At 48.6% G+C, this 19,476-nt stretch overlaps 2 protein-coding genes across 3 annotated transcripts in view; one reads left to right on the top strand and one right to left on the bottom strand.

Moving 5' to 3' along the window:
* Positions 1–3,361: 3,361 nt before the first annotated feature.
* Positions 3,362–18,152, bottom strand: vipas39 (VPS33B interacting protein, apical-basolateral polarity regulator, spe-39 homolog). 2 transcript variants are annotated; one of them, XM_062437045.1, is made up of 19 exons: positions 18,099–18,152; positions 17,196–17,273; positions 16,921–17,026; positions 16,698–16,835; positions 13,818–13,856; positions 13,416–13,483; positions 13,062–13,118; positions 12,679–12,771; positions 12,558–12,591; positions 10,206–10,308; positions 9,699–9,726; positions 8,454–8,527; positions 8,299–8,374; positions 7,504–7,638; positions 7,089–7,130; positions 6,830–7,006; positions 6,114–6,203; positions 5,922–6,026; positions 3,362–3,611 (listed from the first exon to the last, which is right to left on the bottom strand). In XM_062437045.1, exons 2-19 carry the CDS (start codon positions 17,271–17,273, stop codon positions 3,591–3,593), a joined length of 1,464 nt encoding a protein of 487 aa, XP_062293029.1. In that variant the 5' UTR covers positions 18,099–18,152; the 3' UTR covers positions 3,362–3,590. The 2 variants fall into 2 exon arrangements, with proteins under 2 accessions (XP_062293029.1, XP_062293030.1); XM_062437046.1 differs by lacking the exon at positions 3,362–3,611 and adding an exon at positions 4,142–4,162.
* A 698-nt stretch (positions 18,153–18,850) lies between these two features.
* Positions 18,851–19,476, top strand: part of LOC133997616 (activator of 90 kDa heat shock protein ATPase homolog 1-like) — a 4,295-nt gene continuing 3,669 nt past the window's right edge. The window contains exon 1 of the mRNA XM_062437281.1: positions 18,851–19,302. Within this exon, the coding sequence (XP_062293265.1) occupies positions 19,223–19,302 (80 nt within the window). The 5' untranslated portion in view covers positions 18,851–19,222. The remainder of the gene's footprint in view (positions 19,303–19,476) is intronic.

The raw sequence follows: 19,476 nt of genomic DNA, 5'->3' as shown, positions 1-19,476 counted from the left end.
TTAAAGTGTTTTAAGTTGATAATAAATAATAGTTCATAAGGCATAAATATGTTTTTAAAACATGTTGGATTATAACATGTAAAACATTATTCTATGTACAGTTAAAAAGTCAGAGATACAAGTGTGTTGTTAGTTTAAAAGCAATAGTTGGTTGTTGGCACAGTGAGCAGGAAAGGGTTTATTTTTGGGGCAGTGGAGCATCTTCTCCTTCTCTCATCTTTGTCCCCTCAGTCCTCAACCAATCCTGTCCTCACCTTGATCAGGTAGGAGGTGTTTAGCATCAAAGATAGTTACACCTGGATCAGGTAGGAGGTGTTTAGCATCAAACATAGTTACACCTGGATCAGGTAGGAGGTGTTTAGCATCAAAGATAGTTACACCTGGATCAGGTAGGAGGTGTTTAGCATCAAACATAGTTACGCAGAGCCATTTTAAGAGCTAAGCTGTAAACTGTATATTAAAACATAAAGTAAAACACTATAAGCTCCCAAGACTGACGAAGAGTCGTCGCGTGGTGGAAGTGTTTGTACTCTGAGAAGCTGTCAGAGGTAAATACATGTTTTATGGACTCACTTTTATGTGAAATGTGTTTATACGAGCTAAAATGCTAATCGCTGCTAGCCGTTAGCTCAACATGCTCATAGCCTTACACTGCTACTTTTGCATTGCGACTAGCAATTGCTAATTTGTGTAGTTTGTATACTTTGGGGTTTCGCCATGAGTTAGCCTGTAGTTTTGATATTAAAAGGAGTTATTTGATTCAGGACTGACATTAGGGAGAGAGACTGTAGCTGCTGTACTTCAGCGTGTTGCCGCTAGCTTCACCCTGGCCGCTGAAACCTCGTGCCCTCTGCCCTCTGCCCTCGTGCCCTCGTGCCCTCTGCCCTCTGCCCTCGTGCCCTCTGCCCTCTGCCCTCGTGCCCTCTGCCCTCGTGCCCTCGTGCCCTCGTGCCCTCGTGCCCTCGTGCCCTCTGCCCTCGTGCCCTCTACCCTCGTGCCCTCGTGCCCTCGTGCCCTCTGCCCTCGTGCCCTCTGCCCTCTGCCCTCGTGCCCTCTGCCCTCTGCCCTCGTGCCCTCTGCCCTCGTGCCCTCGTGCCCTCTGCCCTCGTGCCCTCGTGCCCTCTGCCCTCGTGCCCTCTGCCCTCGTGCCCTCGTGCCCTCTGCCCTCGTGCCCTCTGCCCTCGTGCCCTCGTGCCCTCGTGCCCTCTGCCCTCGTGCCCTCTACCCTCGTGCCCTCTGCCCTCGTGCCCTCGTGCCCTCTGCCCTCGTGCCCTCTGCCCTCTGCCCTCGTGCCCTCTGCCCTCTGCCCTCGTGCCCTCGTGCCCTCTGCCCTCGTGCCCTCTGCCCTCTGCCCTCGTGCCCTCTGCCCTCGTGCCCTCTGCCCTCGTGCCCTCGTGCCCTCGTGCCCTCTGCCCTCGTGCCCTCTGCCCTCGTGCCCTCTGCCCTCGTGCCCTCGTGCCCTCTGCCCTCGTGCCCTCGTGCCCTCTGCCCTCGTGCCCTCGTGCCCTCTGCCCTCGTGCCCTCTGCCCTCGTGCCCTCTGCCCTCGTGCCCTCTGCCCTCGTGCCCTCTGCCCTCGTGCCCTCGTGCCCTCGTGCCCTCTGCCCTCGTGCCCTCTGCCCTCGTGCCCTCTGCCCTCGTGCCCTCGTGCCCTCTGCCCTCGTGCCCTCTGCCCTCGTGCCCTCTGCCCTCGTGCCCTCGTGCCCTCGTGCCCTCTGCCCTCGTGCCCTCTGCCCTCGTGCCCTCTGCCCTCGTGCCCTCGTGCCCTCGTGCCCTCGTGCCCTCTGCCCTCGTGCCCTCTGCCCTCGTGCCCTCTGCCCTCTGCCCTCGTGCCCTCGTGCCCTCGTGCCCTCGTGCCCTCTGCCCTCGTGCCCTCTGCCCTCTGCCCTCGTGCCCTCGTGCCCTCTGCCCTCGTGCCCTCTGCCCTCGTGCCCTCTGCCCTCGTGCCCTCTGCCCTCTGCCCTCGTGCCCTCGTGCCCTCGTGCCCTCTGCCCTCGTGCCCTCTGCCCTCTGCCCTCGTGCCCTCGTGCCCTCGTGCCCTCTGCCCTCGTGCCCTCTGCCCTCTGCCCTCTGCCCTTTCCCCCATCCTCCACTCTGACTGTTGGATCTGTAAGTACTTGTGCACGTGCCTTTTAGTTGTGCTGGTTAAACCCAGTGAGCTCACGAGCATCGACCGGGCCTGCAACGTGTTAACTTAATTTGCATTTATTCTATAAGCCTGGTGTGAGTGTGTGTGTGAGTGTGTGTGTGAGTGTGTGTGTGTGTGTGTGTGTGAATGTGTGTGTGTGAGTGTGTGTGTGAATGTGTGTGTGAATGTGTGTGTGAGTGTGTGTGTGAGTGTGTGTGTGAGTGTGTGTGTGAATGTGTGTGTGAGTGTGTGTGTGAGTGTGTGTGTGAGTGTGTGTGAATGTGAGTGTGTGTGTGAGTGTGTGTGTGAATGTGTGTGTGAGTGTGTGTGAGTGTGTGTGTGTGTGTGAGTGTGTGTGTGTGTGTGTGTGTGAGTGTGTGTGAGTGTGTGTGTGAATGTGTGTGTGAGTGTGTGTGAGTGAGTGTGTGTGTGTGTGTGTGAGTGTGTGTGAGTGAGTGTGTGTGTGTGTGTGTGAGTGTGTGTGAGTGTGTGTGAGTGAGTGTGTGTGTGTGAGTGTGTGTGAGTGAGTGTGAGTGTGTGTGTGTGTGTGAGTGTGTGTGAGTGTGTGTGTGAATGTGTGTGTGAGTGTGTGTGAGTGAGTGTGTGTGTGTGTGTGTGAGTGTGTGTGAGTGAGTGTGTGTGTGTGTGTGTGAGTGTGGGCTGTGGACATTTTAGCTTATGGTCATTTTCACCTTCTTGTGGGTTATAACTGTGAGATCAGCATATTGTTTTGAACATTGTTACCAATACACATCTAAAGGTCAACAGTGAATCTGTTAATTGTGTAATAAATAATTATTGTTGAAACTACATCTGTGTTTTAATTATAAGGTTTATTCTTTGTGGTCATTTAAAATACAGGTTAGTTGTTTACTTTAAAGGGAAGTACCTAAATGTGTGTTACTTCTTACATATTATTGGAGGCACCGCCAAATTATTTCATATTCATATTTAGTTCTTTAAAGCATACTGCGCCAAAACCAGACGAACTCAGGCCCCGTTCCAGTGTACTACAACACCCCAACACTTGTCAAATAATACTCATTAGCTACCTGGGGCTGGGGTTGCACAACATCAAACTGTTATCATGTAATAAATCATAGAAATGATTAAAACAACAACAACAGGAATCTCTATTATATTATTATATATAACTACATCTTTACATTCTCTTTTTATTGTTTATACTTTTACCAGAACTACCGGACCGGCTCAATGAATGAATGACGTCACACTGACTTTAAAGGTTTATTTATTAAATACAAAGGGTCAAAGGTTAAAGGAGGAATGTTGAAGCGATGAGTCATCAGGATAAGCCCCGCCCCCTCCATGCACTGAGGGGGCGGGGTCAAACCAAATGTTTTTCTGTGTGTCCAATGAGAGAAAAGCAGAAATGAGCTGATTGGACGCTGCTGTTGTCACGGTGATGGCGGTTCGTCTCTTTAAACAGGAAGTGGCGCGTCGTCAGTTCTTCCACCGGATTTGCTGAAAGAGAAGAAGAAACGAGTTCAGTCAGGTCACATGATGAAGATGTTCCACTGGAGTCACCATCAGTCACCTGGCCAGTAACAACCTTCACATCTCCGATCATCTGGCCATCACTTTCCAAACTCACACTCCCCCCCCCCCCCCCCCCCCCCGAGAAACAATTTATTATTATTATTATTAAGATGAAGATGTAATAATAATGATGATGATGATGTAATAATGATGATGATGTAATAATGATGAAGATTATGATGTAATGATGATGAAGATGATGATGTAATGATGATGATGAAGATTATGATGTAATGATGAAGATGATGATGTAATAATGATGAAGATTATGATGTAATGAAGATGATGTAATAATGATGAAGATTATGATGTAATGATGATGAAGATGATGATGTAATAATGATGAAGATTATGATGTAATGATGATGAAGATGATGTAATAATGATGAAGATTATGATGTAATGATGATGATAAAGATTATGATGTAATAATGATGAAGATTATGATGTAGTCGTCAGTTCTTCCACCGGATTTGCTGAAAGAGAAGAAGAAACGAGTTCGGTCAGGTCACATGATGAAGATGTTCCACTGGAGTCACCATCAGTCACCTGGCCAGTAACAACCTTCACATCTCCGATCATCTGGCAATCACTTTCCAAACTCACACTCTCCCCCCCCCCCCCCCCCCTCCCCCCCCCTGGGCCCCCCCTAACCACTGGTCAATCCTTCTCCACCTTTGCTACCATCACCTCCTCTGATCTCTCCTCCACAGTCTCAACCATGAAACCATCAACCTGCAACCTGGACCCGCTTCCCACCACACTTCTAAAGGCCTGTCTCCCTGCTCTCACCACCCTCATCACAACCACTGTAAACTCCTCTCTTTCCTCTGGCCATGTCCCCTCCTCCCTAAAGCTTGCATCAGTCACCCCCGTACTAAAGAAACCCGGCCTGGATCCTGATTCCCCTAACAACTACCGCCCCATTTCCAATCTGCCTTTTCTATCTAAAATCCTGGAACGTGTTGTTGCCAAACAACTCATCACCTACCTAGACTCAAACGACCTCTTTGAACTCTTCCAATCTGGTTTCCGCTCTAAACACAGTACAGAAACTGCCCTCCTCAAAGTGACAAATGACCTTCTGCTATCCTCTGACACCGGCTCCCTCAACATCCTCATCCTCCTTGACCTCAGTGCTGCCTTTGACACGATCCACCACTCCATTCTCATCTCCTGTCTCCAATCCACCCTCGGCATCACTGGCACCGCCCTCTCCTGGCTCAGATCCTATCTCTCCGACAGACACCAATTCATTGCCATCAACAACTGTCAATCAGCCACTGTTCCTCTCATCCACGGTGTCCCCCAGGGCTCTGTGCTTGGTCCACTCCTCTTCATTCTATACATGCTTCCACTTGGTCAGATCCTCCGTCTCCATGGTCTCCAGTTCCACTGCTACGCCGATGACACACAGCTTTACCTCCCCTCCAAAACCATCACTGCCTCCACCCTCTCAACCCTCTCCAACTGTCTGACTGCCATTAAGACCTGGATGCAAAATAACTTCCTCAAACTCAACTCCAACAAATCCGAAGTGCTCATCATTGGTCCTGACTCCCTCACCCACTCCACTCAGAACTTCTCCCTCAACATCGACGACTCCACCATCACCCCCTCCACCAAAATCCGTAACCTTGGAGTTATCCTGGATCATAAGTTTGATTTATTATTATTATTATTAAGATGAAGATGTAATAACAATGATGATGTAATGATGACGATGTAATAATGAGGAAGATGATGATGTAATGATGATGAAGATGATGATGTAATGATGATGATGAAGATTATGATGTAATGATGATGAAGATTATGTTGTAATAATGATGAAGATGATGATGTAATAATGATGAAGATTATGATGTAATGATGATGATGAAGATTATGATGTAATGATGTTGAAGATGATGATGTTATGATGATGAAGATGATGATGTAATAATGATGATGATGTAATGATGATGTAATAATGATGATGTAATAATGATGAAGATTATGATGTGATGATGAAGATGATGATGTAATAATGATGAAGATGATGATGTAATGATGATGTAATAATGATGAAGATTATGATGTAATGATGATGATGAAGATTATGATGTAATGATGATGATGAAGATTATGATGTAATAATGATGATGATGTAATAATGATGAAGATGATGATGTGATGATGATGTAATAATGATGATGATGATGATGTAATAAATATGAAGATGAAGACACTCACCGAGTTGTTGAGCAGCTCGTTGATCTTCCTCTCCTCTGCTGAACCCCTCTCCACCTTCCCTCGGTATCCTAGCAACAGCTGCCGGTCCTTCAGGTCTCGGTACGTCTGATTGGCCCAGAGACACACGGGTCATTATGACATCACTACCACAGAGGTGTCAGGTTACCATTTAAGAACCAATCAGAGACTCACGTTGATGACGATGTCGTGACATTTATGTTTCTGAGCCAAAGAGATCCTCAGGTCAGCGTCTCCGATCAGTCCTACGTACTCCTGCAGCACCTGTCAATCAATCAATACGCCTGTCAATCAATCAATACGCCTGTCAATCAATCAATACGCCTGTCAATCAATCAATACACCTGTCAATCAATCAATACGCCTGTCAATCAATCAATACACCTGTCAATCAATCAATACGCCTGTCAATCAATCAATACGCCTGTCAATCAATCAACACACCTTTCAATCAATCATTACGCCTGTCAATCAATCAATACACCTGTCAATCAATCATTACGCCTGTCAATCAATCAATACACCTGTCAATCAATCATTACGCCTGTCAATCAATCATTACGCCTGTCAATCAATACGCCTGTCAATCAATCATTACGCCTGTCAATCAATCGATACGCCTGTCAATCAATCAATACGCCTGTCAATCAATCATTACGCCTGTCAATCAATCAATACGCCTGTCAATCAATCAATACGCCTGTCAATCAATCAATACGCCTGTCAATCAATCATTACGCCTTTCAATCAATCAATACGCCTGTCAATCAATCAATACGCCTGTCAATCAATCATTACACCTGTCAATCAATCAATACACCTGTCAATCAATACACCTGTCAATCACAGCTCACCTGTCAATCACAGCTCACCTGTCAATCACAGCTCACCTGTGTGGGGGCGGAGTTCTTGTGCAGGATATCAACGACTCTCTGGAAGCTGAGTGGAGATTTCTTCCTGGTGAACCCGAGCCAGTTCCTGCTGCTGAACAGAGCGTCTACGTCCATCCAGGCCTTCAGCTTCGCCCGCGCCGCCAGCGCCGTCACGAAGTACTGCTTCTCCGAAATCTGGGGTCAAAGGTTAACGAGCTCGTTAGTGGCGCCGTCGGCCAATCAGAAAGATGCTCAATTAAAACCCAGCGGCACTCACCCTGAAGGTCTGACGGATGTTAGCCGGACTGCTGTAAGTCCCCTGCAGAGAGATCAATCAATCAATCAATCAGGATCAGCTGATCAGGATCAATCAATCAGGATCAGCTGATCAGGTTCAATGAATGAGGATCAATGAATGAGGATGAATGAATCAGGATCAGCTGATCAGGATCAATCAATCAGGATCAGCTGATCAGGATCAATGAATCAGGATCAATGAATCAGGATCAATGAATCAGGATCAATGAATCAGGATCAGCTGATCAGGATCAATGAATCAGGATCAGCTGATCAGGATCAATGAACCAGGATCAATGAATCAGGATCAATGAACCAGGATCAATGAACCAGGATCAGCTGATCAGGATCAATGAACCAGGATCAATGAACCAGGATCAATAATCAGGCCTGACCTCAGCCTCGGGGTAGTGGTAGAAGCAGCAGTAGTACAGCGTGGTGATCAGCGGCATGTTGAGGATCGAAGCTCTTCTGGGAAACTTCTGGAAGATTTCCACCTTCCCGCCGGACTCGGCCTGACGGTCTGTTGCCTAGCAACAAAGCAGAGGATGAGCTGGTTAAACCTGGTCTGTTGCCTAGCAACAAAGCAGAGGATGAGCTGGTTAAACCTGGTCTGTTGCCTAGCAACAAAGCAGAGGATGAGCTGGAGTTAAACCTGGCTCTTTACACATAGAGCAGTGGTCTCCAACCCTGCTCCTGGAGAGCTACTGCCCTGCATGTTTTAGGTATCTCCTCACTCTAACACACCTGATTCTAATAATCAACTCGTTATCAAGCCCTTTGAGCCTCAGCTGCTTGATGTCGAGTTAGAGTGAGGAGATACCTAAAACATGCAGGGCAGTAGCTCTCCAGGAGCAGGGTTGGAGACCACTGACATAGAGAGTCTAAACCGAACTCTGAAGCTGACACATGAAGTTCCTCCAGCGGCCACACGAGGCTCCACAGTCAGTCGGTCCCCATAAACCTGCATGTCCCCACTTTACAGCAGAAACACACGTTAACGTGCTCTGCAGATGACTTCCTGATAACTGACCGTAGAGTGACGTCACTAACCCTTAACATGATGACATCATGCTGACATCACAGTGACATCACTAACTCTTAACATGATGACATCATGCTGACATCACGCTGACATCACTAACTCTTAACGTGATGACATCACGCTGACATCACGGCGGCGCTCTCACCTCGATGATGATCTGCCTCTCCAGCAGGGTGTAGTGATCCTGGACGTGTGCCGAGTCCTCGCCAGAAAACGGTAGACTGAAACACACACACACATATGATGTCACTGATGACATCATCACTCAGTCAGAGCCAATCACCTGCAGCTGTCACTCACCTGAGGCAGCTCTTCAGGAAGTCCCGCCTCTTGTTTTCATCTGGGATGTTGAAGTGTTCCTTATACTGCATCAGCTGACAGGAAGTGACATCATCAACCCTCTGTCAGTTACTACTGCTGTGTAGTACTGTGTGTAGTACTGTAGTACTGTGTGTATTACTGTGTGTAGTACTGTGTGTAGTACTGTGTGTATTACTGTGTGTAGTACTGTAGTACTGTGTGTATTACTGTGTGTACTGTGTGTAGTACTGTGTGTAGTACTGTAGTACTGTGTGTAGTACTGTGTGTAGTACTGTGTGTAGTACTGTGTGTAGTACTGTGTGTAGTACTGTAGTACTGTGTGTATTACTGTGTGTAGTACTGTGTGTAGTACTGTAGTACTGTGTGTATTACTGTGTGTAGTACTGTGTGTAGTACTGTGTGTAGTACTGTAGTACTGTGTGTATTACTGTGTGTAGGACTGTGTGTATTACTGTAGTACTGTGTGTAGTACTGTGTGTAGTACTTTAGTACTGTGTGTATTACTGTGTGTAGTACTGTGTGTAGTACTGTGTATTACTGTAGTACTGTGTGTAGTACTGTGTGTAGTACTGTGTGTAGTACTGTAGTACTGTGTGTATTACTGTGTGTAGTACTGTGTGTAGTACTGTGTGTAGTACTGTGTATTACTGTAGTACTGTGTGTAGTACTGTGTGTAGTACTGTGTGTAGTACTGTAGTACTGTGTGTATTACTGTAGTACTGTGTGTATTACTGTGTGTAGTACTGTAGTACTGTGTGTAGTACTGTGTGTAGTACTGTTTGTAGTACTGTGTGTATTACTGTGTGTAGTACTGTGTGTATTACTGTGTGTAGTACTGTAGTACTGTGTGTAGTACTGTGTGTATTACTGTGTGTAGTACTGTGTGTAGTACTGTGTGTAGTACTGTGTATAGTACTGTGTATAGTACTGTGTATAGTACTGTGTATAGTACTGTGTATAGTACTGTGTGTATTACTGTGTGTAGTACTGTGTGTATTACTGTGTGTAGTACTGTGTGTAGTACTGTGTGTATTACTGTAGTACTGTGTGTAGTACTGTGTGTAGTACTGTAGTACTGTGTGTAGTACTGTGTGTAGTACTGTGTGTATTACTGTAGTACTGTGTGTATTACTGTAGTACTGTGTGTAGTACTGTGTGTAGTACTGTGTGTATTACTGTAGTACTGTGTGTAGTACTGTGTGTAGTACTGTGTGTACTTCTTACCGCCACGTCTTCCGTTCGGCCCAGAGCTCTGAGGAGGAACATGAGAGAAACGTTATGATGTCATGTTTATTAAAAAAGGTGCTTTCAGCTGTGAGGTGGTGTGAGGAGCAGTGAGGAGGTGTGAGGAGCAGTGAGGAGGTGTGAGGAGCAGTGAGGAGGTGTGAGGAGGTGTTAGGAGCTGTGAGGAGGTGTGAGGAGGTGTGAGGATGTGTGAGGAGTGAGGAGGTGTGAGGATGTGTGAGGAGTGAGGAGGTGTGAGGAGGTGTGAGGAGTGAGGAGGAGTGAGGAGGTGTGAGGAGGTGTTAGGAGTGAGGAGGTGTGAGGAGCTGTGAGGAGGTCTGAGGAGGAGTGAGGAGCTGTGAGGAGGAGTGAGGAGCTGTGAGGAGGTGTGAGGAGGTGTGAGGAGGTGTGAGGAGGTGTGAGGAGCAGTGAGGAGGAGTGATGAGCTGTGAGGAGGTGAACGAGGAGTGAGGAGGTGTGAGGAGGTGCTAGGAGGAGTGAACTAACCTGAGCAGCTCCAGCAGCAGTCTCTGGTCTTTGGTCTCAGTCAGATAATGGATGAAATGTCTCAGAGCCGTTTGTCTGGACTCCAGCTCCCGAACCAGAACCTCTGAGAGAGAGACGGACTGTCAGAGAGCAGCAGGCTGTCAGAGAGCAGCAGACTGTCAGAGAGCAGCAGACTGTCAGAGAGCAGCAGGCTGTCAGAGAGCAGCAGACTGTCAGAGAGCAGCAGACTGTCAGAGAGCAGCAGACTGTCAGAGAGCAGCAGAGAGCAGCAGGCTGTCAGAGAGCAGCAGAGAGCAGCAGGCTGTCAGAGAGCAGCAGGCTGTCAGAGAGCAGCAGAGAGCAGCAGACTGTCAGAGAGCAGCAGAGAGCAGCAGACTGTCAGAGAGCAGCAGACTGTCAGAGAGCAGCAGAGAGCAGCAGACTGTCAGAGAGCAGCAGGCTGTCAGAGAGCAGCAGGCTGTCAGAGAGCAACAGACTGTCAGAGAGCAGCAGAGAGCAGCAGGCTGTCAGAGAGCAGCAGACTGTCAGAGAGCAGCAGAGAGCAGCAGACTGTCAGAGAGCAGCAGAGAGCAGCAGGCTGTCAGAGAGCAGCAGGCTGTCAGAGAGCAACAGACTGTCAGAGAGCAGCAGACTGTCAGAGAGCCGCAGGCTGTCAGAGAGCAGCAGGCTGTCAGAGAGCAGCAGGCTGTCAGAGAGCAGCAGACTGTCAGAGAGCAGCAGGCTGTCAGAGAGCAGCAGAGAGCAGCAGGCTGTCAGAGAGCAGCAGACTGTCAGAGAGCAGCAGGCTGTCAGAAAGCAGCAGACTGTCAGAGAGCAGCAGGCTGTCAGAAAGCAGCAGACTGTCAGAGAGCAGCAGACTGTCAGAGAGCAGCAGACTGTCAGAGAGCAGCAGGCTGTCAGAGAGCAGCAGACTGTCAGAGAGCAGCAGGCTGTCAGAGAGCAGCAGGCTGTCAGAGAGCAGCAGACTGTCAGAGAGCAGCAGAGAGCAGCAGGCTGTCAGAGAGCAGCAGACTGTCAGAGAGCAGCAGGCTGTCAGAGAGCAGCAGACTGTCAGAGAGCAGCAGGCTGTCAGAGAGCAGCAGGCTGTCAGAGAGCAGCAGACTGTCAGAGAGCAGCAGAGAGCAGCAGGCTGTCAGAGAGCAGCAGAGAGCAGCAGACTGTCAGAGAGCAGCAGGCTGTCAGAGAGCAGCAGGCTGTCAGAGAGCAGCAGGCTGTCAGAGAGCAGCAGGCTGTCAGAGAGCAGCAGACTGTCAGAGAGCAGCAGGCTGTCAGAGAGCAGCAGACTGTCAGAGAGCAGCAGGCTGTCAGAGAGCAGCAGACTGTCAGAGAGCAGCAGGCTGTCAGAGAGCAGCAGGCTGTCAGAGAGCAGCAGACTGTCAGAGAGCAGCAGAGAGCAGCAGACTGTCAGAGAGCAGCAGACTGTCAGAGAGCAGCAGACTGTCAGAGAGCAGCAGAGAGCAGCAGACTGTCAGAGAGCAGCAGACTGTCAGAGAGCAGCAGGCTGTCAGAGAGCAGCAGGCTGTCAGAGAGCAACAGACTGTCAGAGAGCAGCAGACTGTCAGAGAGCAGCAGAGAGCAGCAGGCTGTCAGAGAGCAGCAGACTGTCAGAGAGCAGCAGAGAGCAGCAGACTGTCAGAGAGCAGCAGAGAGCAGCAGGCTGTCAGAGAGCAACAGACTGTCAGAGAGCAGCAGACTGTCAGAGAGCAGCAGACTGTCAGAGAGCAGCAGAGAGCAGCAGACTGTCAGAGAGCAGCAGACTGTCAGAGAGCAGCAGAGAGCAGCAGACTGTCAGAGAGCAGCAGGCTGTCAGAGAGCAGCAGGCTGTCAGAGAGCAGCAGACTGTCAGAGAGCAGCAGGCTGTCAGAGAGCAGCAGGCTGTCAGAGAGCAGCAGACTGTCAGAGAGCAGCAGAGAGCAGCAGGCTGTCAGAGAGCAGCAGAGAGCAGCAGGCTGTCAGAGAGCAGCAGACTGTCAGAGAGCAGCAGACTGTCAGAGAGCAGCAGACTGTCAGAGAGCAGCAGAGAGCAGCAGGCTGTCAGAGAGCAGCAGGCTGTCAGAGAGCAGCAGGCTGTCAGAGAGCAGCAGACTGTCAGAGAGCAGCAGACTGTCAGAGAGCAGCAGACTGTCAGAGAGCAGCAGACTGTCAGAGAGCAGCAGGCTGTCAGAGAGCAGCAGACTGTCAGAGAGCAGCAGGCTGTCAGAGAGCAGCAGGCTGTCAGAGAGCAGCAGACTGTCAGAGAGCAGCAGGCTGTCAGAGAGCAGCAGACTGTCAGAGAGCAGCAGGCTGTCAGAGAGCAGCAGGCTGTCAGAGAGCAGCAGGCTGTCAGAGAGCAGCAGAGAGCAGCAGACTCACCTTTACTCAGAGTCCTCTTTAAATAAATTAACACCTGAAACAGAAGAAGTGAGGTCAGTGGGTTTAAGGTTAAATAAATGAATGATGTCATGTCTCTGACTCAGAGTGTTAATAAAGTTACAGCTGTGATGACGTTTCCATCGTTGCCACTGACGGCGAAATCCAGCAGCAGCAGTTTGTCCTGAAGAGACCGAAACTTCTCCAGAGACACCACCTGAGACACAGACAGACAGGCAGAGGTACTACAACCTGTCTGTGGCTCTGACAGGGACAGACAGACAGACAGACAGGTAGACAGGTAGAGACAGACAGGTAGACAGGTAGAGACAGACAGGTAGAAACAGACAGGTAGAGACAGACAGACAGACACACAGACAGACAGACAGGCAGAGGTACTACAACCTGTCTGTGGCTCTGACAGGGACAGACAGACAGACAGACAGACAGACAGACAGACAGACAGACAGGTAGAAACAGACAGAGACAGACAGACAGGTATTTTACCTTTCCTTGCTGCAGTCTCTGGACTGTCTCCTCAGGCGTCCAATCACTGACGTAATCCTGACATCACAACACGGTGACATCATCATCAAAACACGGTGACATCATCATCAAAACACGGTGACATCATCATCAAAACACAGTGACATCATCATCAAAACACCAGAACACGCTAACTGCACATGTACATCTATGTTCTTATATACCGCATACACATATATGTACTGTACATAAGTAGATATTAAATAATCAATCTGACTGTAATCAGATTATCAGTCTGACTGTAATCAGATTATCAGCCTGACTGTAATCAGATTATCAGCCTGACTGTAATCAGATTATCAGTCTAGTTGTTACCTTGCATTCAGATTTGGGTTTTCTGAGCTCCGGAGCGTAAAGTCTGACAGAAGAAGATTCACTGAGTGCTGAAGCAGAAAAATATATAGTCATTCACTCATTCATTCTCAGTATATTCACTCATTCATTCTCAGTATTATTCACTCATTCATTCTCAGTATTATTCACTCATTCATTCTCAGTATATTCACTCATTCATTCTCAGTATTATTCACTCATTCATTCTCAGTATTATTCACTCATTCATTCTCAGTATATTCACTCATTCATTCTCAGTATTATTCACTCATTCATTCTCAGCATTATTCACTCATTCATTCTCAGTATAATTCACTCATTCATTCTCAGTATTATTCACTCATTCATTCTCAGTATTATTCACTCATTCATTCTCAGACTCACACTCAGTGAAAGTCTGGAAGTTTCCTCCTTTTGTTTTTCCTGCAGAGAAAAAAAAATCAATATTCAGTTTGTAAACTGATCAGGTGATGATGTCACTGCTACCTGTTCTCCACCTGTTACCTGTTCTCCACCTGTAACCTGTTCTCCACCTGTAACCTGTTCTCCACCTGTAACCTGTTCTCCACCTGTTACTTGTGCTCCACCTGTTACCTGTTCTCCACCTGTTACTTGTGCTCCACCTGTTACCTGTTCTCCACCTGCTACCTGTTCTCCACCTGTTACCTGTTCTCCACCTGTAACCTGTTCTCCACCTGTTACCTGTTCTCCACCTGTTACCTGTTCTCCACCTGTAACCTGTTCTCCACCTGTTACCTGTTCTCCACCTGTTACCTGTTCTCCACCTGTTACCTGTTCTCCACCTGCTACCTGTTCTCCACCTGTTACCTGTTCTCCACCTGTTACCTGTTCTCCACCTGTTACCTGTTCTCCACCTGTTACCTGTTCTCCACCTGTAACCTGTTCTCCACCTGCTACCTGTTCTCCACCTGTAACCTGTTCTCCACCTGTTACCTGTTCTCCACCTGTTACCTGTTCTCCACCTGTTACCTGTTCTCCACCTGTAACCTGTTCTCCACCTGCTACCTGTTCTCCACCTGTAACCTGTTCTCCACCTGTAACCTGTTCTCCACCTGTTACCTGTTCTCCACCTGTTATCTGTTCTCCACCTGCTACCTGTTCTCCACCTGTTACCTGTTCTCCACCTGTTACCTGTTCTCCACCTGTTACCTGTTCTCCACCTGCTACCTGTTCTCCACCTGTTACCTGTTCTCCACCTGCTACCTGTTCTCCACCTGTTACCTGTGCTCCACCTGTTACCTGTTCTCCACCTGTTACTTGTGCTCCACCTGTTACCTGTTCTCCACCTGTTACCTGTGCTCCACCTGCTACCTGTTCTCCACCTGCTACCTGTTCTCCACCTGTTACCTGTTCTCCACCTGTTACCTGTGCTCCACCTGTTACCTGTTCTCCACCTGTTACCTGTTCTCCACCTGTTACCTGTGCTCCACCTGTTACCTGTTCTCCACCTGTTACTTGTGCTCCACCTGTTACCTGTTCTCCACCTGTTACCTGTGCTCCACCTGCTACCTGTTCTCCACCTGCTACCTGTTCTCCACCTGCTACCTGTTCTCCACCTGTTACCTGTTCTCCACCTGTTACCTGTTCTCCACCTGCTACCTGTGCTCCACCTGTTACCTGTGCTCCACCTGTTACCTGTTCTCCACCTGTTACCTGTACTCCACCTGTTACCTGTTCTCCACCTGTTACCTGTTCTCCACCTGCTACCTGTGCTCCACCTGCTACCTGTTCTCCACCTGCTACCTGTTCTCCACCTGTTACCTGTTCTCCACCTGTTACCTGTGCTCCACCTGTTACCTGTTCTCCACCTGTTACTTGTGCTCCACCTGTTACCTGTTCTCCACCTGTTACCTGTTCTCCACCTGTTACCTGTTCTCCACCTGTTACTTGTGCTCCACCTGTTACCTGTTCTCCACCTGCTACCGGTGCTCCACCTGTTACCTGTTCTCCACCTGCTACCTGTGCTCCACCTGTTACCTGTGCTCCACCTGTTACCTGTTCTCCACCTGTTACCTGTACTCCACCTGTTACCTGTTCTCCACCTGTTACCTGTTCTCCACCTGCTACCTGTGCTCCACCTGCTACCTGTTCTCCACCTGCTACCTGTTCTCCACCTGTTACCTGTTCTCCACCTGTTACCTGTGCTCCACCTGTTACCTGTTCTCCACCTGTTACTTGTGCTCCACCTGTTACCTGTTCTCCACCTGTTACCTGTTCTCCACCTGTTACCTGTTCTCCACCTGCTACCTGTTCTCCACCTGTTACCTGTTCTCCACCTGTTACCTGTTCTCCACCTGTTACCTGTTCTCCACCTGTAACCTGTTCTCCACCTGTTACCTGTTCTCCACCTGTTACCTGTTCTCCACCTGTTACCTGTTCTCCACCTGTAACCTGTTCTCCACCTGTTCTCCACCTGCTACCTGTTCTCCACCTGTAACCTGTTCTCCACCTGCTACCTGTTCTCCACCTGTTACCTGTGCTCCACCTGCTACCTGTTCTCCACCTGTTACCTGTTCTCCACCTGCTACCTGTTCTCCACCTGTTACCCGTGCTCCACCTGTTACCTGTTCTCCACCTGTTACCTGTTCTCCACCTGTTACTTGTGCTCCACCTGCTACCTGTTCTCCACCTGTTACCTGTTCTCCACCTGTTACCTGTTCTCCACCTGTTACCTGTTCTCCACCTGTAACCTGTTCTCCACCTGTTCTCCACCTGCTACCTGTTCTCCACCTGTAACCTGTTCTCCACCTGCTACCTGTTCTCCACCTGTTACCTGTGCTCCACCTGCTACCTGTTCTCCACCTGTTACCTGTTCTCCACCTGCTACCTGTTCTCCACCTGTTACCCGTGCTCCACCTGTTACCTGTTCTCCACCTGTTACCTGTTCTCCACCTGTTACTTGTGCTCCACCTGCTACCTGTTCTCCACCTGTTACCTGTTCTCCACCTGCTACCTGTTCTCCACCTGCTACCTGTTCTCCACCTGTTACCTGTTCTCCACCTGCTACCTGTTCTCCACCTGTTACCTGTTCTCCACCTGCTACCGGTGCTCCACCTGTTACCTGTTCTCCACCTGCTACCTGTTCTCCACCTGTTACCTGTTCTCCACCTGCTACCTGTTCTCCACCTGCTACCTGTTCTCCACCTGCTACCGGTGCTCCACCTGTTACCTGTTCTCCACCTGTTACCTGTTCTCCACCTGTTACCTGTTCTCCACCTGCTACCGGTGCTCCACCTGTCTCACCTTTGAACAGAGCGCTGAGGGAGTAGGTGGAGGAGCTTTTGGGTGGGGTATCAGTGTTGATTCTGGGGAAGGCGGGCTCTCTGTCTCTGTCTGTCCTCTGATTGGACGCTGCCGTCTCTTTGACCGACCACGAAATACCTACGGACACACAGCGAATCAGAGAAGCTCCAGCTGGCTGCAGCCAATAACAGAGCAGCTCTCATTAATATAAATGTGCTCTTACTTCCCACTGGCTCTCCGCTCCAGCTGACTTTCTCCACCTCGTCTTCATCATCGTCTTCCTCCACCAGCGGGCGGAGACTGTTCACCGCCTGCTTCGACTCCTTCAGCTGATGGACACAAACTAATCTATAGGTGTGTATCTATAGGTGTGTATATATAGGTGTGTGTATCTATAGGTGTGTATCTATAGGTGTATATATAGGTGTGTGTATATATAGGTGTGTATCTATAGGTGTGTATCTATAGGTGTGTATCTATAGGTGTGTATCTATCTACCTGGTCATCTTCGTCGTCGAAGGTAAAAGCTTTAAACTTGGAGCTGTTCCAGTAGTCTTCCTCATCAGCCTTCATCATCTGGAACACACTTTATTAAATCATCATATAGATCATATTACATCATATTAACTACATGATGAGACATGATGAGACATGGTGGAGCTCTGAGAAGAAGACCAGAGACCACCTGCTGCTCCTCATTAAAGGCCTCATACATCACACACACACAGCTGCTGCTATCAGGAGGTTAGGGTTACCAGGAAGGCTTCTCCTTCACTGTCTCTGTGTCCTGAGGATCAATCAGCTGAGCAGTGATGGAGGCCTTCTACCAGGCAGCCATAGAGAACCCTAACCCCTAACCCCTGACCCCTAACCCTCCCTCAGCAGGCCTTACAGAGCCAACCATGGGACTATATGCATCATGCTTTTATCCTTCTGTTGTTATTCTATTGTTTCCATCAAACACTCAATGTTTCTATTTATTCATATTTACCATCAATGATTAGTGTACTGCATTATGTGTATGTGTGTGTATGTGTGTATGTGTATGTGTGTGTGTGTGTGTGTGTATGTGTGTGTATGTGAGTGTATGTGTGTGTGTTGCCACTGTGATGAGACAACTGTTACTACTTATACAATAAACACATATTCTGATTGTTACGTGTTCTGGATATTTTATATTAAGAAGCACAAAGTGGCTAACCCTAATTCTCATTACACATGCTAACCGGCTAACAGATACTTCTGCTTTTAAACCGCTTTAAACTTCTTTGTCACACGCGGACAAACAGTGGGAGCAGTGACGTCACCGTGCCGGTATGTCACGCGCTACCGGAGCAAACGGACATGAGTAGAACCGGAGAGTTTAACGGTGAAACGGATCAGAACCGATTAGCTGTTTACCTTCAGCTGCTGCTCCTCTTCCTCCCTGCCGGAAGCTGTGGCGGCGCGGTGGCTGCTGGGAGTTGTAGTGAAACAAACTGTAGCGTTTTGTGTCTAGGACGGCGAAGGCATGGTCAGAGTCTGCGCAGTCCTTCGCCTTCCTACGAAAATAATTATTGCGGCTTCCGCTTAGAAACCTTTAATAATAATAAGCACAGCGTTGCATCATGGGACATATTAAGCAATCACAGTTATAAACAATAAAAACAATAATTTATTAACAAGTTATCATAACCCTGCTGCTGCAGCCAATCACAGACAGGTACAACACTGCTGCAGCCAATCACAGACAGGTACAACACTGCTGCAGCCAATCACAGACAGGTACAACACTGCTGCAGCCAATCACAGACAGGAACAACACTGCTGCAGCCAATCACAGACAGGTACAACACTGCTGCAGCCAATCACAGACAGGTACAACACTTCTGCAGCCAATCACAGACAGGTACAACACTGCTGCAGCCAATCACAGACAGGTACAACACTGCTGCAGCCAATCACAGACAGGTACAACACTGCTGCAGCCAATCACAGACAGGAACAACACTGCTGCAGCCAATCACAGACAGGTACAACACTTCTGCAGCCAATCACAGACAGGTACAACACTGCTGCTCTGTCACATACTGACTGACATTTACTCTGAAAATCCTCACAGGAAGTGCTCAAAGTGCAGCTGCTGCTGAACTGTCAGACACACTCAGACAGGACAGAAGTACTACAGCAGTACACAGGACAGAAGTACTACAGCAGTACACAGGACAGAAGTACTACAGCAGTACACAGGACAGAAGTACTACTGCAGTACACAGGACAGAAGTACTACAGCAGTACACAGGACAGAAGTACTACTGCAGTACACAGGACAGAAGTACTACAGCAGTACACAGGACAGAAGTACTACAGCAGTACACAGGACAGAAGTACTACAGCAGTACACAGGACAGAAGTACTACAGCAGTACACAGGACAGGTACAGTACACTGTAGTAGTACTGCAGTAGTATTACAGTAATACTGCAGTAGTATTCCAGTAGTACTGCAGTAGTATTACAGTAATACTGCAGTACAGATAGTAGAGTGATGGCTAGGTGGGGGGAGGGGGATCCTCGGTGGATTGTGGAGCAGAGAGCCGACGCTACCAACGTCAACAACTGGCACTGGTAACTGATGATGATGATGATGGTGATGATGATGGTGATGGTGATGATGATGGTGATGATTGTGATGGTGATGATGATGGTGATGATGATGGTGATGGTGATGATGATGATTGTGATGGTGACACTAACACACTGCTGGTATCCACGGCAACGATAACCAAACCTGCTCACAGA

Source organism: Scomber scombrus, chromosome 17 (genome assembly GCF_963691925.1).
Source record: "Scomber scombrus chromosome 17, fScoSco1.1, whole genome shotgun sequence".
NCBI lineage: Eukaryota > Metazoa > Chordata > Actinopteri > Scombriformes > Scombridae > Scomber > Scomber scombrus.
The sequence above is the reverse complement of the archived record's forward strand: the minus strand, read 5'-3'. Positions and strand labels throughout refer to the sequence as shown.